Source organism: Carassius gibelio, chromosome A4 (genome assembly GCF_023724105.1).
Source record: "Carassius gibelio isolate Cgi1373 ecotype wild population from Czech Republic chromosome A4, carGib1.2-hapl.c, whole genome shotgun sequence".
Classification (NCBI taxonomy): domain Eukaryota; kingdom Metazoa; phylum Chordata; class Actinopteri; order Cypriniformes; family Cyprinidae; genus Carassius; species Carassius gibelio.
The window spans coordinates 23,188,968-23,213,350 of record NC_068374.1 but is presented as its reverse complement, the minus strand read 5'-3'; the positions used below and the strand labels follow the sequence as shown (position 1 = coordinate 23,213,350).

Sequence of the window (24,383 nt, the reverse complement as noted above, 5' to 3'; positions counted from 1 at the left end):
AAAGAAAAATATACAATCACTTCAAATGACCAATTATGACAGATCAACACTTCCTTAATATCTCAAATAAACAAATAATATCAATAAATACTCGTTTCACAAACAATAGTTGAAACAGTACCGGTTTTAACGTTTGAGTGGCCACTCACATAGACACGTGTGCGCGCACGCACATACACACACCTCACAAGTCCCAACCCCTCAACGTTGCAGGCCTGGACGTTGCTAGAGATCGTTGAGGCCGTGAAACAACAAATGGCCACTTCACTCTAATGAGCAAATAAAATTAAATAAGATCACCTGAATTCCTTGATTATCAGCGTTCTCGTTAGACTCCTCCGAAGCTCAAACACGCGCTCTCTCTCTCTTGCTCACCTGACGCTGTTGAGCTGATCATGTCCCACGGCGCCAATGTAACCCCTCTCACCCGGGTCCTCTCTGACGCTCCTCGCACTTGCTCCGAGCGGGGCTCGAACCCGGGTCTTCCGGCATGGGAGGCGGACGCACTAACAAGGAGGCTAAATGGCTACAGCCACTAACGTCTGTTGCTAGTGCGTCTCTTGAGATCGGGGAGTGAGGTTTTACCTGCACAGCACTACTCGCTGGCCTCCGTTACAGTTATGAAAGTTGTAATTGTTCAGACTGAATATAACCTGTTGGAAATTTTTTCTTGTGCCTGGCTGTTCTGGTGGTCAGTGTTTTGTAGTGCCAAAAGAGAGAGTGGGCTGGGTTTGTGAGGACCAAAGGGTTTCTCAGCCCTTTTGCTCTCTCTGGAGGTGTAAAGGTCTTAGAGGTTGGGCAGGGGGAAGCAGTAATCCTCTCAGCAGTCCTGACTGTTCGTTGTAGTCTCTTGATGTCTGGTTTGGTTCAGCTGCAGTTATGGATGATACAGGACGAACTCTGTGATGGCCGAGTAGAACTGTTTCTGAAGTGCCTGAGGGGGGGTACAGGTTGGGTAGGTGTATGTGTGAAGTGCAGATGAGAGCAGGGGCGGGGTGTGAGGGTTTTCCAATCTGGCAGTAAAACACATTAAGATTGTCAGGCTGTTGTTGATTCTCCACAGACTGCGGGGATGGTGTCTTGTACTTGGTGATGTTCCTCAGACCAGTCCATACTGATGCCAAGACATTGGCTGAAAACAGTTTTTTTCAGCTTTTCAGAGTATCTGTCTTTAACCACTCTGATCTCATGTGTTAGTCTGATTCTATACAAGATTTTATCCCCACTTCTGTAAGCACCCTCTTTGGCATGTCTAAGCTGTTTGAGTTTCTCAGTAAACGATAGGAATGCCCTGGTAGGAATGCACATATCCTCACAGAAGCTGATATGTTAAGTTACAGTATCTGTGAGCTCATCCAGATCGGTGGCTGAAGCTTCAAAAACATTCCCATCAGTGCAGTGGAAGCAGGCTTGTAAATCCCGCTCTGCTTCATTAGTCCATCTTTTAACATTCCTTAATACAGGTTTAGTTCATTTCAGTTTTTGTCTGTAGGTTGGTACGAGATGAACTAGGCAGTGATCAGAGAGCCCCAAAGCTGCCTGTGGGACAGGATGATATGCATCCTTTATTGTGGTGTAACAGTGATCCAATATGTTAATATCTCTAGTGGAACATGCAACATTCTGTCTGTATCTTGGCAGATCATGGAAAGGTCTCCAAGAATCCACTTTGAACAGCCCAGCAGATGAATTGGGTTGTCCGCAATAGCTTCATTCAACCAGGTTTCAGCACTTCTGCTCCTCAGACTAGATTGTCCGACAAGACATCTGAATAATCAAAGACTGGAAAAAATATAGTCTGGGATGTGTTGCTTAATGTTAAGGAGTTCATCTCTGGGAAAACTAGCAGAAGAAGAATGATTAAACACAGAACAATCCAACAAAAACAGCAGAAGAATTGCTGAGCATAGCGCCATGGGTGCCATTTGCGCACCATCTTCATTGTCCAAGCACCTTATAAATCTGATGGAATGGTGCACAGTGTTCCCAGATGAGCATTTTCACAGCATATGCAAAGATGGAGTTTGAGACGGTTCGTGCATGCAAATCAAAGTGGCATTGAAGACATTTATAATGTTACAAAAGCGTTCTATTTCAGCTAAATTCTGGTCTTTTAAACTTTCTATTCATCAAAGAGTCCTGAAAAAGTATACAACTGTATTATGACTGATTTATGCTGGACTAGCTTTGGTAACCCATCTCAGTTCAAAATCAAAATCAGTTTCTTTAGGATTTTTGTAGTTGGTAGTTAGACTGAAGACTAATCAGGGACTGGCCATGTTTTGATACTGATAGCTCATACAAAACGTCAGACCAAACAACAAGCATCCCATTTTCTGAAATGTTTTTAAAGCATTTTCTGAAATTTCAGCTCTAGTATGCCCTTAAACGTTCTTTCAAACTAAAAGAAACCCACTACGTCCTGCTGCATGGTGACATGAGCACAGCGATAACAGCAGCTGTTGTTCAAGACAACAGCTCCAATGGATTCATAGTGTTTCCGGACAGTCACCTGCAGAGAAGTGAGGAGAGCTGTTCCACCCGATAGAAAGTCTAATTAAACTTACTGCAAGTTCATTCTGACTCCTCTAAACTTTGAGGTTTCATACCTGCCACATTCATTCCATCTATTATTATTCCATCTGTGTGATTGACAATGGCAGTAATTACAGAGCAGGTATGGCAGCGACACCAACTGTGTGGGAATGGGCAGATCTTACATGTCCTGTGGCTAGAAGAGAAAAAGGCTCACAGTCTGCTCACTGTTCATCAGCACATATTCTACGACCTACCATGGGCCTTCAGGACCTCCTGGGGTCATGCCGATACTGGCGAGAGAGATTTAACACTGACTGCACATGAACTGGTGAGGCAGAGAGAGTCTGTAGGCATGCGAGTGGGTAAATGAACAGAGGACTGAGTAAACGCAAGCGAGAGATTAGAAAGGACGGATGGGAGGATGTTTAAACAGGTGAACTCACCTCATAGCGTGTTCTTTCAGTGCATGCTGCAGTTGAGGCTTCCCGTTGAAATCACACCTCATTCTTCACCTTCCTCGCACACTAAATTAGATGCTCACACACTGGAGTTTTCATCTTTCTTATTCTCACTCCATCTCTCACTTCCTGACCCTGTTATCTGCTTCTATCTATATCCCCATTAGTGGTGTTGTGAACAGCCCAGTGTTTTTGAAATTATCTTTTAGTGAAAGACTTCAGGTCACTTTCATGCATTGGTTTTCCCTTGTAAAGTGTGTGACTGCTTTGACTTGTGCAGTTTCCTGTGCGGCCTGTGAAAGAATATTTCATTGCTTAAACAAGCGATGTTAACAAATACACCCTTTCACTAGGAAAATCTGTGTTTTCTGTCTGAACTAGACTCACTTTATAAGAGAATTATGTTCATTACTGAAAAATCAATTGTGAACAAGAATCTTCTAATCAATAATGACTAAACATGAGAGCTATCATGTTCATTCAGTTCCAAATGTGAGCGACTCCTGTTCATCAAGGTTTGGCTGTCAGCTTCAAGAGTGGAATTCGAAATTAGTTGGGTGACAGTTGAGTGAATGATTCAGTGACTCGCTTATGACACTCATTGGTGCCACCTATATGTTCATTGCTGTAACCTACAAAAACCTTTCACTGGGACGGGTCTGAAAAACCTTTGATTAACAGAATCAAAAGATTCAAATCAGTTGAATGAATCAAAACTCCCACTATTGTCCTGTAGCTGTCTAACATTAATTTGTCATGCCATATTTGTAGGCACCTACAAATCCTTGTGGTATGCATTTAAAAATATATTTTTAAAACAAGATATTGAAAGAATTGTGAATATGCACCTGATTTTTCCTTATTAATATTCCAGATAATATGGGTAACCCTATTTTGTCTTTCCTGGGTTAGCTTCTGCCTGGCTGCCACATCCAGCGATGAGTCGAAGGGAGGCTTTGGTGGGAAACCCTGCACCTAGTGCGGCGCCTGAGGTATCGGGCAACAGCACAGAGGCAGCAGGACCCGGTCCCCGTGAGACCAAAGATGAGATGTTCTCCAAAGTCAAAGACAAGTTCATGAATGAACTGCACAAAATCCCACGTGAGTGACTTTTTTTTTTCTAACACAACACTCAAAGGTCTTCCCATGATTATATTTACTCTTTCCAATTTGCACTGGAAATGAAACTCAGAATGGGTAGTGAATGGCAAGGTCTGACAGATCCATTTTTTATTCTTTTGTTTCCCTTTTTTTTTTTTTTTTTTTACTTTCCATTGTTCACCCAGTGGTGAAAAATAATGAGCATGAGAAACAGGCAGCCACCAAACATGTTCCTTGTCATTCTAATTGTAAATAAGCAAGTAAATGAGTTTTGTCATTTGCATGCCTTCGTTTGACTAAGTGCTCTGTGCCTCAGTCCACAACACACAGCAACACTCACTGTGAATCATGGGGCTGAATTCAGGCATCTAACCACCAACCAATTCACTCATTCATATTTTCAATTAAACACTGAAACATCTGCATCTTTTTGTGTGTGGGTGTTTCCTCAACTAGGTGCTTTTTTGTCCCAGGGAAGGAAGCACAATAATAAACCAGTGCACAACAAATGGTAACTTATGTTGGTAACAAATGGTCTCTGTGAAACTAAAAGAGAACCAAAACAAACAAAAAAAATTTTTTTTTTAATAATTACAAAAAATATTATTGTTTAGATGCAAGTTCCATTCAATTCAAGTTTTTTTGTAAAGCACTTTTTACAATACAAATCAATGCAAAGAACCTTTACAGAACTTTAGTAAGTTGCTTATTAGTGTGGCTGTCAGTTTATGTGCATATGGTATACATTTTCAGACAAATGAATACAAGACGTAGTCAACCAGACGATGAACACTATTAACAGCAATTATTATATGATGCAATCAAGCTTGTAGCAATATTTGGTAATTCTGTATGTTTTAGGGTTAGCATCATCTGGGGTCCTCTGAGGGTCAGCATCATTTCTTCTTAGGTGTTCTGGATCCAGACTGGAGCTTGTGTAAATCCTAGTTATATATGATCATATTTTCTTGACCTGGTAAGGACTATCTGCTGCATTTTGGACTACCTGTAGCTTATTTATTGAAGAAGCAGGAGAACCACCTAGAAGTGCATTACAATAGTCCAGTCTAGAGGTCGTAAATGCATGAACTAGCTTTTCTGCATCAAAAACAGGTTTCGTAGCTTGGCGATGTTTCTAATATAAGAAGTAAAGTAGCTACAAATCAAAAAGAAACTCCATAAAATTTGGCAAACTAATAAACCTATTCTGTTAATATCCAGCTACCTTCTAATGCAGCATTAGAACCAAAATACAGTCTCATTTGACACTGAAAATGAAACCCTGAATGGCATTGATTGAGCCCCAGAATGGATACATTTTTTCTTTTTTCTTTTTTCTTTTTTCTTTTTTCTTTTTTCGAGACATTTTTTCTAAGCTGTAATGAATAAGAAGGGCTCAAAAATCTTAACCTCAAATGTTGCTTAGCTAATTTCTCAACACTTTTATAAGCATGTTTTGTTTTGTTTTGTTTCCACAACTGACAACCAGCCCACTACAGTATTGTGTTAAAGTTAACTGCTGATGGCAGAATTACATTTAGAGCTACATAAAGGATACTGTGCCTGTCATGACACCATTGGCAAGACCTGAGAAAGATCTGAGTCCTCTTCTACACCTACGGTACCTTACTATAGGTGCCTGGTCATTTTACCCATCTCTCTATCTCTCATACTCAATTTCACACATGGAACTCACACTCTCACACACCTACACTTTCACTTCCACTCTTGCTTTCACACTTGGAGACACATTCACCACATTAATTATCACTTTGCCTTCCTGCAGACAACTGTAAAATAAAGGGTTGCTGCATTTGACTCAGACAGATATACCCCTACTGAGATCCAGCCAGAAAAAGACACTCCATTAAAGTGGCTTAAATTACTGTTTTAGCCGCCTCCCTCCATCACGCAAATGTCTCCTTGCCAACTGGTGCCTGGGCTGATGAATGTCTTGGGAGATGGGTGCTGTATTGACCGGGGTGTCCAGGAACCCTGACGGACCTGCATTAGTGATGAATAGGCGAGGACAGATGCAGAATACTTGAGCTGTTCTGTGCCAGTATATTCCAGTGTGTTAAAAAAAGTGCAAAGTGCCGCCTGTAAAAGTAAGATGAATGGACCTGTCAAAGTCTGCCATCTAGCACAGAAAAAAACAGAGAAACACAGACAGATGCTGCTTAGTGAGGATAAAAAAGTACTTTACATTAACTCTTCTGCCTTTTTGTCATAGCACTACGTAGGCAAAACATGAAGATGAATACTGTTTGACATCTATTTCCATGTGCTTCTCTGGCACTTTAGGCTCTTTAAAAATACTTTCTTAAAACATACTTTTCACTCACTATTTTAATTTGTTTACTTCGCTGGACTTGCATGCATGGTAGAAATAATTTTTGTCACTTTATTCCCTGAAATGAATGTAAATGAATTCCTGAAATGACCATGTACACCGCTGTCATTTCTAATGATATGTTGTGTTTCATAGCACGTTGTGATGGAAATGACATTATATAGAGTTTTATTTGGTAATAAAATGGCTGACTTTAAGGATAATTTCATAGCTAGCATATATATATATATATATATATATATATATATATATCCACACAAAGTTAAACAAATTACACCAAGAAACGGACACATAAAAATTCTTTGTTCGTTCTGTTATTTTCCTGTGTTCTTACATTTCTCATATGTCCTGTTGTACACTGACACTGTTTTCTTTTAGGTAAACAATCTTAAAAGAAGAAAATAGTTGGTTGTGGTGGAAATGGGAAATATAATTGTAATAATTCATACTTTTATAATACATTTTCATAATTTAGGAATGAAAGTTTTTGTCTGGCACAAGGGTCAGGCAATAAAAAGGCAATTTAAAAGTAGAAAAAAACTAATGCCCAAAGAAACAAAGAAACACCCAATTACTGCCTGGTACTTCAGACCAAGGTAAATGTAAATGAACAGGCAATTTGTTTTCATTCCAATTTGCACAAAGTCTCAGATGGTCATATATATTCAAAAGGGTTTATCCATAACCTGTGATTACTAACGTTCCCTCAACCCTTGCGGTCACACAACATTACATCCGTTCTGCAGCACCCGTCACAAACGGTCCTGCGTGCAGAATCACTCCGACAGGTAGCTCTCAGTACGCCACACTTGCTTTGTCACGGTCTTTTTTGAGAGCGTTCCCCTCAAGCCTCGAGGCTGGCTGATGGGTTCAACAGTTTGAACCTAACCATCTTGGCTCAGAAATGTCTCTGCACCGCTGCGGTTACATAGCTCGATTGACTCGGAGCATCCAAAGAAAATGACTGTTACACAACAGATCTGGTTATTCTCCCAAAACGCTCTGCAGCTCAAGCTCAAGGCATCTGTTTTTGATGATAATTAACCTAGCCGAGACAGTTATTCAAGACATTATTCAGCTCTGCCACAATTACTATGAACAATGCACACACTCTGTCCAGCCTCTGTAACACTGGGAACCCTTATCCCCAACACAATGCCCCTTTATCTCAGCAAATTTCTGATGTTCTATCAAGCACCACAATCCATGTTCATTTCATTCGTTAAAATGCGAACTTAACTGGCAATGTGCTTTGAACATTAACTTCAAATCGAATTTTATCAATTGCCATTATTGCAAGAAATCTACACGTATTTGCATTTTAATTGGATCGCAGCCATGAAAAACTTATTACAACTTTCTAATGATTTGTCACATTGTTATACACTGATTGGCTCTGTTTCAAACCCTGAGCTGCCTAGCTGTCTACCATCTGCATAGGCAGCTATATTGTAAATGAAATCTTATTAGTGTCTGAATTCAAATGCTTTTTTAGACCGCAGCTCACGAGGGGATCGCAAAAAAAGTCTGACATTAGCACTTTGCTAAGCTGCAACTGGATCGTGTATAACATCCACAAATATTGGGCAAAAGTTAATTTTAATAAACATAAAACCTTTTAAAAATAACTAGATAAGATAAGAAAGTAGAAATCCTGAAATGATCAGCAAAGGATCCCCAAGTCTGGTCTGGAGGTCACCCGACCCAAAATATTTTTACTCTACTAAATTACATAGTAATATTTTTTAAATCAACATTTCTCTTTATTTTGTCCTCATTATAGTAATAAATTTAGCATGTAAACTCTAAATGGCATAAAATACAGTAAATATTGTCTGAAAACCTTTAGTTAAATTAAAGGTTAAATTTTTAAAGATATGTTTCTTACTGGAAAAAAAGAAACATTTTCCTTAGTTCATAGTAGTGCATTATGAAATTGAGCGTACAGTCTGTCATGAGCTAAATCTCTCTCATTTACATTGTATTTATTCCTTTTCCAGTTGCTAAAAATTCACTCATTTTGTCAGTATTTATGTGTATTTGCTGGGAACTCATGACCATGGATGCTCTGTTGTCATGTTCTACTAGCTACAGGAATGCCAAGACATGACAAGTTGTGAGTCAGGTGTGTATCAGTTGTTTAGCAGGATTGTGTTGTTTGTCAGTGTGTAGAAAGCCTCAGTCATAGTCAGCAACAGGAGGCGAACTGGAGCAGAGTGCCAAACACACCATCAGCCAGCAGCCTGACAGATGGAGCAGCTAGCCCTCCCATTCTGATGACCTTTGACCTAGTCCTATCTCCCTCTCGTCCCCTTTCCCTGCTGCCCCAGAGGACGTCTGAAGGTTGCCAGGCCTGTCAGCCCTGCTCCCTTGAAACTGAATTACTGTATGTAAACAAACAAAAATAAAAACCCAGTCCTCTCCGTCTGCCAGCTTCGCATTATAAAGCCATTTGAAGAAAGAGATAATCTCATTTAAAACAAGTTAGAACTGCATTACAGTAGTAAACAAACATGAGAAAAGAGACATTTTCCCTGCAGTGTAAACGCTGCTTCAAAATGATATTATATAAAGCTACAGGAAAAACGATTACAATATTACAAAAGATTTATATTTCATATAAATGCTGTTCTTTTGAACTTTCTATTTGTCAAAGGATCTTGGGGGGGGGGGGTTACAGATCTGTATTCAGCATTAATAATAACAAGAAATGTTTCTTGAGCATCAAATCTAAAGGATCATGTGACATTAAAATCACAGGAACAAATATAATAATATATAATATAGTGATATATATATATATATATATATATATATATATATATATATATATATATATATATATATATATATATATATATATATACAGTATATTTGTTCCTGTGATTTTTACAGGAACTGTAAATATACTGTAGTATATTTACAGTATATTTGATCAAATAATTAAAGCTTTGGTGAGCACAGAAGACATTTAAAGAATCTTACCTGCCATTGAATTTTGAGCAGTAGTTTACAACTTGATGTACAATACCATGTGACGAAAACCAGCAACATAGCATTACATTACTAAAAAATAAAAAGTAGATTGTTATTATTCTACTGCAACATATAGTGAAGTTTGTTTCTCTCAGTTAGTTGTTCTCTGTGTCTCTCTAAACACATTATCTTGAAAAATGGAGTGACCGACGTCAAATTAGCAGTCAACAGCTGAGAACAGACAAATGAGATGGAGAATGAGGGCTTTGGTTTGTTTGTTGTCCCTCGTAGCTGCCATCCCTGATATTTTCAGCGCCATAATCAATGATATTATCAGTTTTCAGTCAGAGTCTCATCATTGGTGTCACTCACCGTCCGAGCGCTTCGTATATCACAGACCAAATAACAGCATAATCACTAATAACAAAAAGATATGATCTGATCTGGAACCTGTTGACAGAGGATATGAGAGGGAGGATATGAATCTGCTTGCAATATCACGTGAACTATTATCACACTTCTCTTTCTTTTTCCATTCAAATATTCTCTTATATGAGTCTCGTGGCATCTTTGGGAAGGACACTGAATGATACGATATTGCTTGGTTGTTCGGCAATGGAATGAAAACCTGATAAAGTTTCTATTTAATATGATATTGAGGTTTTCAAACATTTTGGACTGCTTTTAATATTTTTTTTTAGGTTTGTCTCCACCACTATTTACACTTAGTTTTGCAAATAAAAAAAGGGGGATAAAATCTGTAGTCCTCATATGGTTAGTGGCCGCTCACCTCCTTTTTAGAATATCAGTTTTGAATACTAGATGAACATCACAATTAATCTAGATCACAATTAATATTCATGAGCCAGGCTCTATTTCAGATTGTTTCTTCACTCCTGAATCTTTACTAAATGGATATTGAAATTACCGCCCATCTGCTGGACTTCTACATAACCACATGGCATGAAAAATCACATCCAAGTAATTTCTCTTAACGCAGAGAGTATCTTTGAAAGAGCGACAGGATTGTCTTTCTCTCACGCTGTATAACATGCTCTAGTACCAGGGTTAATTGACCAACAGCGTGCTGTCAAAACACATTAGTTTGGGTTGCCAGTGTGTGGTGTATTACACCGATGGATCATTTTCCCCCTCTGGTCAGAGACACTAACATTACATTCTGATCAGACAAACAGCAGGGTAATGAGCCCCAGGCTGCAGAAGAGAATCCCAGCATGGTGCCATTACTGCTGATAAAATTGACTATTTATTGATTCATATATTTGTATAGCTTGAAGAATAATTTCATGACTCGTGAAAACATGTTTAAGTTACCCTAAATTTCACATTACAGTCAGAAATGAAAAACATAAAATAATAATAATTAAAAATATTTGTAGAAATTAGATTTTACATAAAGAAAAATAAGTTTTTTTCACACCTTTAATTTGTTTTGTTGTTTATTTTATTTTATTTGAAAAGATTTTCTTTCATATACAGTATGTCGCTACTATTTATTTTTTTAATCTGATTAAATTAAAAGGCACGGCTAAAACATGGTGTATAAATACTTCATTTAAATAATTTTGCAATATTGAGAATTGTGTGATAATATAATTAACAATTTTGCATAATAATGAGAAATGTGAATTGGGAGAGAAATGAACTTAATTTTCATGAAAATAATGGCACTGTGCAAAAAATAGAATTAATTAAATAGACTTCCATTTTTTTGTCCATTTTAATTTTTTCTTCATTTTAACGTTTCATGAGATTCACTGTGTTCCTTTTACATAAGTATATTTTATTATTATTATTATTATTGTTATTTGGGTGTTTGTGAAAATGTATTTCCATATTTAAAATCCCGTTGCATATTAGGTAGTTCAACCAGCACCTAGGTACTTGAATAAGATCATAAATTAGAAATAATTGTGTTTAAGTAAACTAAGTTGAGTAAACTCATTGTGAGAATTCTGTCAAATGCAGAATAAAGTACAATCATGCACATGCAATGAAGTACATTCATTTTTACAATGTTTTCATGAGTCATAGTTATAAATGCGGAACCAAAACTCTTTCACTCCTGCACTGCAAACGGAAATAGGACATTCTTTTGTAAATCTAAGATGCCAATCTCAGAGTCATTATTGTCTCGATTCCCTGGCATGGCTTCCCAAAGCAGCTTGGTAAGATTTTTGTATGAGCCCAGTCTGATAAGTCTGATGCTGTATTCTTTTGTCACGGAAAAGGTGGCGAGCGCTCAAGATCTTATTCACACACTCGATTGGATGAGGTCAAGCCAGAAGTTCTCTCGCTTCCTTGAAAGCAGAAGTGAGATGGAAGATTTTCTTTGGCATCCACCTCCTGTTCTAAGCTGTGTTTGGCTTTGAATTGTGTTCTGGATTTGAATAATGTTCCTCTCTGTGCAGTCACACAGTCCAGCTACAAAACCTCATTTTGTGCTCCCTGTTGAGGGTTTGTGTGTGCATGTGCAGAGCGGAACGAGAGATAGCTGCTTAAAGTTGAAGAGCACATGCTTGATCCGCAATCCCAAAGGACACTTACACAATTGAGTTAATTAGAAAATGTTTCTATTGCTTTATGGGTCTCGGGTTCTTTTAATTAAGAAACACAAAAGTGTCTTTCAGAGTAAGACATTTCCTCGATTGAGAAGATAAGCACTCTGGTTTATTGCGTTGGACGGCGCAACATTAGACTTATTTGCATCTATTAGTGCTCAGCCAATGCAATTTTCTTTCTAAACAACTAAGCAAGATATGAGAAGCATTTCCTTTTTATTGCTACCGCAGACTGTGTGATTAAAAATACAGCTAACGTACTCATAGCAGTCAATTTACTCAGACTCAAGCTGTGCTTGTTGTATTAAACATAATTTTTTCATAAGCTTTCATTATAAAAGTGTCAGAATTAATCAGTGTCTGCTGAAGCACTAAATGGTTCTCATCAATGACCTTTACAGACCTTTAATATGAGCTCACAGAATCCTGTATCCCTTGGACCAAAGAGGTTTTTAATCGTGTTTTTACAGTATGTTTTTCTAAATATTCAAAAGTTCTAGTTACATGTTAGATATAGCTTCAGTTACTAATTAGCTACTAATACATTTGAGTGTTTACTGTTGTACACGTTTGCATTATGAACTCACTTTCCAATTTCCTTGTTTGATACTGTAAAGCTGCTTTGACAATCTGAGTTGTATAAAGCTCTACATAAATAATTGATTAATCAGACATTAAATATACTGCATTCTATTCAACCCCAAGTCGGAACAAAGTCAAACTTTTAACACTCAACTTTAAATGGAATGCTGCATTACTTGCACATTCTTTTGCTTTTTATTAAATTGAAATTATTATTTTTTTTTTTTTGTATACATCGCGATGTCACCATGGTGATACAAAATTATACTCCCTCATCTTGGCAAAATCTCTGACTTGTGTACTGACAGATTTCACATGGCATTCAACTGCACATTTTAAAGTACAACACTGAATGAAACCTAGCAGTATAAGCTTGCATGACACAGCTGTCAAGACACGTCTGACAATGATAGCACTCCAAGAAAACTAATGGAGCACTGGCTGGTCTAAGCCCAGGACGGCTCAGTGCTTTGTGCGGTTTGAGTCCCATGTGGCAGGGTTTGCTTTAGAAGATGAAAGGGGCTCTTTATTCCCTCAGCAGGTTGATATTAAGGCCAGTGGTGGAGAAAAAAGTGTGGGCCAAAGAGCAAGTTTGAACAGGAATGAATGAGGGGTCTAATGCTAGACAAGCTTCAGGTGCAATTATGGTCTAAGCCGCAAGCTTTCAAAGAAGATGCGGGGCAACTGACAAATAAGAGTTGCCTTTAAGATGGCTGACAGATTCTTCTCTGTTTGAAAAGAGTTGAAATGACAGGGCTTTGGAAAAAAGCTTTTTGAGGCCAAGTTGGGGTGTGGTGGGGGTGGGGATGTGGGTTGTTTATTTATCCTTATTTTTATTTTCATGTCTCTTAACATGCTGAAATGTTATGCTAAATAAGCAAAACTCAGCTTTTCAAGATATCAACCAATTAGATTTTAATGTCAACATGAGACACTATTCATGAACCAGTTTTGCTGATAATATGATGTAAAAAGGATTTAAAAATGAGAAATGTTATTCTTGTCTTAATGCATTTGAGAGACACATACTACAGGTCCCTGTTAATTGCTCTTTATTTTGAATGAACCATCTGGAAACATACTGTATGTCTGTCCATTTGATTATTATATTGATCTATTATTGTTTTTTTTAAATGGATATAGTGATGCAGTCAAATGAAGGGTGTTGTGCTAAGAAGAAAAAAAATCTAAGGAAAAAGTGGAGGATTGTCATCTCCATTACCTCAGCCAATTTGAGGCCGTGGGCTGATGATCCCAAAGTTACTTTAGACTATCACTCACTGTTTTTCTTCAGAGGAGAGTGCTTATCGATTTTGTCAACAGCCGATTGATTTTTCTTTCTCTCTTTCTTTCTCACTCTTTATCTTCCCCCATCACTTTCTCTTCAGACCTTGCTGTGGGAAATGTGTCCTGTGATAGCAAGTCTAACCCTTTTGGGAGACAAAGATGCTAGCATTTATTTAAATAGTTCTCTACTGCCAATTCAAATATAAAGTCCTCACACCACGATAAGAGAAAAAGCAGATGCTTCAAACTGAGGACATTTAGGGGGAAAGGCTGTCAGGATATTAGACGTGTTCCAAATGCCCCCTATTCTGGAGGGAATTTATTTTCAAATATAAATTGGGTAAAACTTACCGAAAAGGGTGACCAGATCAAATTTTACTCAAAATACAAATTTTCGTTGCCATTGCGTGATTAGTGGAGTGGATGTGGAGACAAAACAAAACAAAACGCCAGTCATGAATTAGAAGCACAGGACAAGGATTTGTAAGGAAAAATGTTGGAATTTTTCAATATAAGCCCAAGAGGAGACTGGTTTTCCTTTGCTAAAGTAAGAAAACTTTGATATCCTTTGCTCCTGCATTTCTCAGAGGCGTACGCACGACACATATGTCCTACAGTATGTCATCCGCCTGCAGTGAGAAAAAAAGTGTTTATTATATTTGAAATATGGATATTTATCTTACAAAACTGCATGGATTCGCTACAGAATGCCTGTATTCACCCCCCAGAGCTGTGTGAGTGACGTTTTATCACAGATGCGCGCACTTTATTTCACGTCTTCTAAACTGTTGACAACAAACACCCGCTTACCCCCATTGAAACCCGCTAACCCTTAAAGCACAGGCTACTTTTAATTTTTGGTGGAACTAACCCTTTAAGTACATTTAACTCCCAAATTTCCATAAGAATGGATAATCAAGATTTAATCTAATTCAAATTCTACCAAAAAAATGCCCTTTTATTTCTTCCAATTTTCAGGTGGAATATGACCTTGGCAGTTTTCTTGAGATGTACTATAAGTTTGAGTGCTTGCTAGTTTCCCAAAAGCAGAATACAAGATGTGTTTCGTGCACTGGAGCCTGACATTATTTATACAGTCCTTGACTCTGCATTGTCCCAGAGCAAATCAAGCACATTCAGATCTGGAGTGGAAAAATCTGCTTCTTTTCTGGAGAAATCCGCTTCCCTGAAAGTTGTCAATCAGTTGCCAGGTGTTTGTTGTGTTGTGAGCAAAAGCCGTAATTACTGTACGAGTCTCTGAATGCAGAATTCTTCCACCACATCTGTCTACCAATTATTCCCAGTAAATGTTGGTTCGAGGAGGAAGCTTCTTCCACATCTCGAAAACTGACATTCCCAAATCTGGTGCTTGTGCTCTGTTGTTGACGCATGCAGTTTTAGTCCTGCTGTATAGAGGCATCGCTCTTTCTCTTGGCAGGAGGCTGTTAATCTTGTCGAAAAGCTGAGGAGCCTGATTGTCCACCCCTGACAGCTCTCGCTGGAGTTCGGAGCTGTATTTATAAAGTCATGACCAGAAGACGAAATACTAGTTTCTGTTATTCTAAAACAGTCCATCACTATGCTGCACAGATGTAAATTGCTCACAATATTTTTAAAACAAGATTTTAGAGGCTAAGCAATTTGGTCAGTGTGCATAAATTCTTGAATGTTAAGTTCAAACCTTATTAAGCAACATACTTTTTGGAGTATTTTCGTTCTGTTCATTTGGTTCCATGCTATCCTTGACAATCAAATAAATCCACCACTGAGCTGGATTGCTTTAACAATGTCAAGTTCAAAATGTCTTCCAAGAATGATCAAATGGCAAGTTGTGAATGCCAGCAGCTCCTATTTTTAACTAAATTGGCTGATTACTCTCACTAGAGCCATCTCTCTGTGAGCGAATATTGTTAACCCTGTGTGACCAGCAGACATGAAGGTCTCCAGCCAATTGATCAAAGAGATTCAAACAACAGACTGAAACTTTTCGTCATTTTCACTTCTCGCCTGTTGTGTTTCCTCATTGCTCTTGGAAGATATTGAATCGTAAAGCACATGGCTGTTTGGAATCTTGTCAGCTCAGTCCATTCGAAAGTTTAATAAGGAGAAAGTTTAATAAATGAATGGTTATCTCAAGATTTAAATTCTGAGAGTTACAAATGTAGTGTATAAGTACAGTGTAGTGTATTTAGTTTTCTTGTGTGTTTTTGTCTACACAGTGCCATCATGGGCCATCGTCGCCATTGCATTTGTTGCTGTTGTACTAGTTGTTTCCTGCTGCTTCTGCATCTGCAAAAAGTGGATATTCAAGAAGAAGAACAAGAAAAAGGGCAAAGACAAGGGCAAGAATGCAATCAACATGAAAGACGTCAATGACGGTATCAAAACCGAGGTAAATAAAAAAACAAAGTGCTGTTTGATTAGCCTTGTTCTTTAGTCATCAGAGGTTGCATGATATATTTATTTCCTTAAGTATTATTGTATTAATGCACGATGCAAATTAAGAATGTTCATAAGACAACTCTAGATGGAGTCATCTGTTGATGATGTTGTTTCACAGCTTACTTTAATTGCAGGACTGCAAAACCTGGGCATGCTAACGGTTCATAAAAGTATTATGTTTTTTTTCTGTTTTTAGCTTAATTCACTTTGTAGGGTTGCATACTGTATGTGCTATGAAGTGGTATCAACCCAGAGAAATGACAGTATATAATGAAAACAATAGGAGAAAGAACATTAATGCAACACATTTGTTCTCACATTCCCACAAATTATATGGAACACTGGCACTTTAACCCTAGTTAGCATGCTAATTGCATTAACATGTTCGCAATAGTACACTTCTACCAGAGTAATTGAAAAAGTCAGCTTAATTTGCGGTGTAAGGATGCTGGCTTTGAGACCATGCCAAGACCACTCAGATCCCAAATTAGAGACATTGATTTTCAAGCACAAAACACAGTGAAGAGGAACAGACACAGATAATTAACAACACTCTTTAAAAGAAATTCAGAATGTCACAGTTTATCAGCCTCAAACCAAATGCAAACAGATATACTATAGCTGAACCATATGATGTTTACCCAACAACAGCTGGAAGATTATCTGAAGACCATCTTGGTCAGGTTAGGAGACCAGCTAAACCAGCTAAGGCTAACACACTAACTCAATTAACCTGTTGTTTTTAGCAACACCTAAATATAGATTGTAATACCCATGCTAATTGGATAAAAATGAGAGGTTAATGAATCGTCACTCTTACTTAGCCAATTAGCGCAGGTATTGAGAATGATACACAACAATCAGGATGATATGCCAGAGTACAAAGTCATGCACAACAAACAACTTTTGTTGTATGGCTAACAGATGGAGCTTTGAGCTTCTCAGCAGTCATTTCTCCTGGTGTGCCCGGACTCATGTAGTCACCTTTGTGTGTGGTTGTTTTAATTTGTGTCTCTTCCTTCCATGTCCTCCTTATCTATGTTTTGTCTGATGACTTTGCGGGATTGCCACTGGCGGTAGGTTCCCAATTGCTGTTGGATCTTCTATAGCCTGCTGCAATGACTTGTAATAGCCTCTTGACAACAGGTTTATTCTAGTAAAATATATGTTACTATGCATACAGTACATGTATATCTACAATATATATATATATATATATGTGTGTGTGTGTGTGTGTTTGTGTGTAAGTCTACATATACACATATATATGAAGTGAGAAAATGCATTTGGGTACGCAAGGTTGAACACCATTGATTTCTCACTTCTTATTTGAGGTCCTAAACAGAAGATTATAATTTCTCCAGTGTAAAAAATAAAAATAAAAGTTACTGAGGAGACTGTTAAAGTACGGACTGCCCTTGGCCATATTATTAGTACTAATCTGGGTAGGGTTGCACCAGCCATTCGTAGGTTCTAACTTAAATTACATTAGAATGTTAGACCCACACTAGAAGCTTAGTAACTACTAGTTAGTTTGTAACTAAATCGATACATTATTTGGTTGCACAAGTTGTTTTTAATGCAGGACTTAGCTAATAGTTTGTAAGCTCTCTCCGTCAAATAATGCGTAGTCGCATGTGATGTTTACCCTAAATGATCCAATAGAAGCCTTCAAATACGTGAGCAGAACTTGTTTAAATGCAATTTATCTTTCATTCTGACTTCCGTTTTCTCCAGTTACTAACGGTAAAAATAAGTTTCCATTAAAAATGATACTTAATCATGAATAACATTATAGTCTATAGCAGGGTTATCTTGCTCTGGAGGGCCAATGCGGTGCAGAGTTTAGCTCCAACCCTGATCAAAGTCACATGCCTGTGATTTTATAATGATCCCAAAAACATTGATTAGCATGCTCAGGTGTGTTTGACTAGGGTTAGAGCTAAACTCTGCAGTGCATTGGCCCTCCAAGGCAAGATTTGAATAACCCTGGCCTATAGGTAAGCCATCATATATGTCTAAAGGATTGGTATTTTATTCCAACAGTTACTCCTGACTGGAGGCTTCCAAAATTTTTTGGTTTATACATAGTTACGTTTCAACTAAGTTTAATGGTCCAAAGAAAAGCTATTTAGTAGTGTGTAACTTATTTGCATCGAAACTAGGCTAAATTGTAATTTGCATACAGCTGGTGCAACTGGCCCCTGATCCACTAGAAATTAAAATTTATAAAATGTCCTGGAGGAGAACAGCACCCCCCTCATTAGCAGGACAAATTTGTTCAAGAAGCAATTTTCGAACATGAGGACCAGACTGATCTTCATTTGGATGACATGTTTTTTAAGAACACTTTTGCCAGTCAGATGGAAAGGGTATCAATAAAGGACTCTCACAGCTGCATACTAACTGGTTTTTAACTGGTTCAATGAAAGTTAATATTAAGCAAGATTTAAAAGCATGTTTTTTTTACTGAATAATGGCTTAATATTTCATCACAGTGCTGTCATGTGACTCTCAATATAGTGTCTGAGTCCTATGGACCACTGTTGTGGTGTTTTGTTTTATTCAGTTTTTGGCTTTACCAGCCTTTAATTCCCATCCACTTTCATTATACGGAAAAGAGCAGCTCATGTGTCCTGCTAAACATCTCCTTTTGCTTTCTGCTGGAAAAATAAAGTTATTCGGGTTTGGAACAACAACAACATGAGGGTGGATAAATAATTTCTTGTCTTTAAAGGCACCACAAGACTTAACAAGCACCCCAAAGTGCTTGTTGAATTGTGAAAATAGTCTGGTACTCATAAGGAGACATGAGAGTCAAGAAATCAATTTTGTTCAGCCTTTTGCTTTGACACTTGTTACCCAACAACTAATAAGACTCTGTAAACATTATACCCCTCCCACCAACACCTACTGCTGGCATGATGCTTACAGCTTCCATGAGTGTGGTTTTTATCAGCAAAAGCTAAGGGTCATGACAATGCCACTGTGTGTGGAAGATCACATCACAGAGAATGAGGGTCAATATACGAGCACTCTTCTTGAGAACCTGAATGCCCTGCATGCTTTACCGATGAGCAAGACTGCCCTTTCGGAAGGCAACTATTTCACAGTGAATGAACTGAGAGCTGAGTTTGCCTCGAAAATCGCATGCTTTCCAGCGACAACAAACCTCCCTCAACATCCCCTTAACACTGCCACCGTCTTAAACTCAGGCTAGCTAGGGAGCTAATGCCGCACCATCCACAACATTTACCCACTGATTCGTTGATGTCAGAGAATGTTCTGCCTGAAATAACATAAAGGACAATGTATTGTACAATGTATTTCTTAAGAACATCTGTCTGATCATCTTGTCTAGGGTTGGTGGTATAACAAGCAACTGTACATGTAATTTTTTATCACAGTACCGGTATATATATATATATATATATATATATATATATATATATATATATATATATATAAAAACATGTTTGTCGTTGCTGTTTTTTTACAAATTTTGACAGCCAGCATCATACGTTGATTATTACGAAGATTTTCATAACAAATGATTTATACATCTGACAACTGTATATAATCTAAACCTAACTTAAATATATAATATAATATAATATAATATAAATACCACTGGTTGGAAGAGCCAAGTTCTAAGCCATTGTAAAATAGCCATAACCAGCACCATATGTGCAGCCAATACCACCCAGCCCTAGCCTTTCCTTTCCCACCAGTCTAAATTGCTTGCACTCATTCAGTTCATCTTCTTGCAACTCTTTTCACAATAGCAGATCATAGGAGAGAAGGGGGTTCACAGCCCAAGTCTAGTGCATCACTGAGCATGTCATGGTCTTAATCGCTGTGGTGTTTTAGAGCTTGCTCCCCCCCTAATAGAGGTGCGGATGAAGAGCAGGCTGGTCCAGGGCTGGCCCGGCGCTCTGGCGAGGGCAATCGGGCAGCGCCAGCGTTGGGCCGAAAGGACTGACTGTTAGTGGGTGTCTCCTTCAGGCCTTGAAGGATGAGGATGATGCGGAAACAGGGCTGACGGATACAGAGAAAGAAGTGGAGCCTAAGGAAGAAGAGAAACTTGGCAAATTACAGTATTCCTTGGATTACAATTTCACAGAGAATACGGTAAGGAGCTGTCTCCGAATCACCGTCACTGTGTGTGGTGTTTAGTGAGGTCTTCTTCGTAAGTACAGTGTGTTTGTCTGTCAAATTGTAACCAGCTCCAATTAAATAATGCTCATTCCTCTACGCCTTAAGGTTATTCAGCGTGTCTCTTTAGCATAATTGAATGATCACTGTAAACTCTGTGTTTAAAAAAAGACATACTGAAAATGTGAAGATAGATTACACTTTGAGTGTACGAATCACTTTTCAGAGTAATTTTTATCAGTGTGCTCTATTATTCTGTGCTATCTATGAAAGCCAGAGAAATTCAGACTTAGCATTTCTAAAATAATGCCCTTCATCCTGTAAACTCACCATAGCTGTGAATGTCAAGAGCACATCACAGTAGTTAGATTTGAGTTTGAATCGGATTACTTCCATTCTGACTGAGAGAGGGTGCTGGCTTGTCTTCAACTCTGAGGCTAAGCCGAAATTCATTGGGCGCCTCTTACAAGCGGTTGAGCTTGAAAGACGAGCGAATGCCAGAATAGATACACTTGCTTTTGTCAGATCCTGGGTGACAGATAATTGAAGCTGTGCATAGTCTCATGCTGAGACTGAGCAGAAAAAAAAGATACAAACCTGAAAAAGCCAGATTATCCACAGTCACACACAAATTCATTTCCGCCTTTTCATTGTATGCCAGCAATATATGTGTATTTAGATGACAAAATGACTGCAAATGACCGGCAATGCTTTAAATTTATGGCATAATAGAGTTTTAAGAACAAAAACGAGATGTTCAAGATACTGCATTTGTTCTATTCTTCTCCCGTGTAACAAAATATTTCAGATATCTGTTTAGGTTTACTGAAGTATTCATAGGAGGTATAAGAATGTGAGGATAAAATGCAGCATGAACACAAAAGAGCAAATTCACTCAACAATTGAGTCATTTTTTGTGCTCTGTATTTTAGCAAAAAAAAAAAACCTACAACATGTTTACTAACCACCTGCAAAAAAGCAAAGCAAAGAAAAAAGAAAAGAGCAGGAGATGCAAAGAAATCCACATCAACCTGACCCAGATTCAACCCACAGACTCACTCATACCCATAGACACAAGTGTATCTCCACCCTTCGTGCCGACAGGAAATATATGTGCTGCTTTCCCGTCTGCCTTTAAATAAAGCTGAGTATCGCTTCAGGGAGACTCAGAGGACTGGGAGATTTTTCTGCAACTCTTGTCCTTTCTAAAGGGGAAAGGTTCCAGGGAGCTCAGCTAAACTCTGGGTTTGTTTAGAGGCAATCTGGACCTTTCCAACCCTACTGAGCAAGGGTAAAAATAGAAAAGTACAAAACATGGCATTCACAAAACCACACAGCACAATATCACGGAATCCAGGCCGGCTTCTTGGGGAGACAGAGAGACAGGGTGCAGATAAGGGCGATGTTATTAATGAGGATAGAAAAAAAGATATGCATTGAACTGTGAATCCACACGTTCACTGATGTGGTTCATTGCAATCGTGGCCTGTTTTCTAATACATTACAGGTATTTTAAGGACAGGAAACCCCTCTTTGTTCATGCCGAATAACAACCCCCCCTATGAAAATGGTTTTCTCTGAAAAACATTCCAGCAGTAATTAAAGATGACAGCTGAAAGCCTTCATCAGATGAGAGATCGTGAGCACTGCACCCACTGAGGTGAAGTGATACAGCTGAATCTTCCTCCAGCATGTCTTGCATCAGTCTGATTCTTCAGCCAGTGTGAGGTTTTTGTATCCTGCAGAGCGACTGAAGGTTATTCTGGTCAAAGTCTCATCGAAACAATGGCCAAAACAATCGGAGACAGATCCACCCTGACTCATACTGCTGCTGTCGTCCAGATCTATTCTAACTCACAGCACGGAGCTGCTTACAAAAGACTTCTTGTTTAAACTCAAAGATGGCATCACATGTGTTTCACAAACTTCCCGTGAGACCGACAGCAGTGCCACTGACAAATACATTGCATAATTGGGACTAAATGTGCAGTGACATTTGCAACATTTTGCAAGCACAAATTGTGCATTGTCCGTTGTCTATATTACTGTATAGTGATGTGTGAAGCACAGCTCACAGAGAAGTCACTTTTCAAACCAAGCGGCTTTCAATTGCTCAACGCTACAAATTTAGGTGACCAGCATGAACCTGCTGTGAAATCTGCATGGGGGAATATTTTGACCTCACACAAATCTCAACGTTTTGCAGATTCCTCTTGAAATTAATTGATTTAACCTGACAAAATTCAGTGAAAATTGGCAACCACAACTTTAGGTCAACGTGATGAACAATACTCAATTTACTGTGAGTCTGATGTCACGTGTGATTGTTTTCATGTCCAAACTCTCCATCAGATCAAAAATGGTGCTAATATACATTTACAGCTTGTTGTAATACTACTGAAAAATCATGATTCTAACTTTTATTTCCATACCGAAATCTCTGATGGCCAAACGGTGATTCCTCTTTTCTGAATCAATAAATTATTGGTGTCAGGAACACTAGAGTTCAGAGACTGTAGTGTACATTGTGAGTTTTTAAAAGCTGAGCTTAAATGTGTGCTATAAATAAATTAAGTAGTTGAGCTAGAATTCTCAATCATAATGGAGTTGGAGGCTTGGAACCGGAAACATTATTAGATATGTCACAACAATAGCATTAATATCAAATACCTTTAAAGAAGTGTTACAATTGTAACACAATAAGTATTCTCCTGTCGAGTATGAAATGCTAAAGACTGGATTCAGTATATAATACAATTCCACAGTTCCCACAAAGTTAATGGTCATATTTCAGCATGACTGACAAAAGATAACTTTTTGAATGCAGTGATTAAAGGAGCGATGGGCATTATTTGTGGAGCATTTTCTATTCTGCAACAGTTTCTTTCAAAATACAGATGTTTTTCTTTTTTTAGTCCTGTTCGGTTATGTCTGTGTTAGAGCAGTGTTTGTGGGGGGGTTTCTTTCTTGAAGCCAGAAGGTTTTTTTGTTTTTTCAAGACTACAATGTAAAGCAATAAAACTGTCCAGACCTGAAACCCACCACCATTTAAAGAAAAAAATCAAACATTGATACAGCCTGACAGGATATTAAAATCTTTATAGTTCCTTTTCAAAAAAAAAAAAAAAAACGCAATCATAGGATTCTCTGATGGCCCCCATCTAAACCAGAAAAACACTGGCAAAGCTCGTCACTGACTGCAATCCTTCCCGTGGCAGCACAACTGAAGTGTGACAGCTGGTTGGAGTGAGAGAGAAGGTGAGAGGAGAGAGAGAGCTCTACACTCGAGTGCCTGTGTTGACACAGAGATGGGGCGTTTTATGGGAAGCTGATGGGAGCTTGATTGACTGACTCAAGGACCCATGAGGCCATGCAAGGGATATGGTGACTGGCAGGTCAATCAGGACCTCAGCCCAGCCAGCCGGCCAATCAATTATCAGAGCCAATGGGGAGATAGGATCAGCAGTGCCACTCTTGACATGGCCTGACCCCATCGCCTCTTTAATGTTGGGACTGTTTAAAGAGTAATGCAGCCGGGGCCTGAAGCACACAACTAATTTACTAATTTTGGGAGTAAAAAAGTTCTCAAAAAGTGAAGACGCATCCACCAAACCATGGGAAAAAATGGGTGGAGAAAAAACCTTGTTTGTTGAGACTACCAATGTGAAATGAGAACCACACCTATTATTTGAAAGTAGTGTCGTTTTAGTATTACTTCTATTAATATTTACAATACTAATATTTCCTGTTTTTGTTATTTCAGTTAGTTTCAAGGGCTAAATTTCTAATACTTTTAATTTTCCCCTGATATTTATGTGTTAATGTCAACTTTATTATAATAACGTAAGGTTTTTTAATAGTTTTAGTTAACAATAACAACACTGTTTGACAGCTTGAAACCACTACAGT

General features: G+C 38.3%; 1 protein-coding gene across 4 annotated transcripts in view; it reads left to right on the top strand.

Annotated features, from left to right (window-relative positions):
• syt1a (synaptotagmin Ia) overlaps positions 1-24,383 on the top strand; it is a 184,565-nt gene that overhangs the window by 146,758 nt on the left and 13,424 nt on the right. For 3 of the 4 annotated variants that reach the window (XM_052577374.1, XM_052577372.1, XM_052577373.1), the window contains 3 exons: positions 3,909-4,097; positions 16,097-16,269; positions 20,325-20,450. In XM_052577374.1, the coding sequence (XP_052433334.1) occupies positions 3,935-4,097; positions 16,097-16,269; positions 20,325-20,450 (462 nt within the window). In that variant the 5' untranslated portion in view covers positions 3,909-3,934. The remainder of the gene's footprint in view (positions 1-3,908; positions 4,098-16,096; positions 16,270-20,324; positions 20,451-24,383) is intronic. The other variant, XM_052577375.1, reaches the window with a different exon arrangement.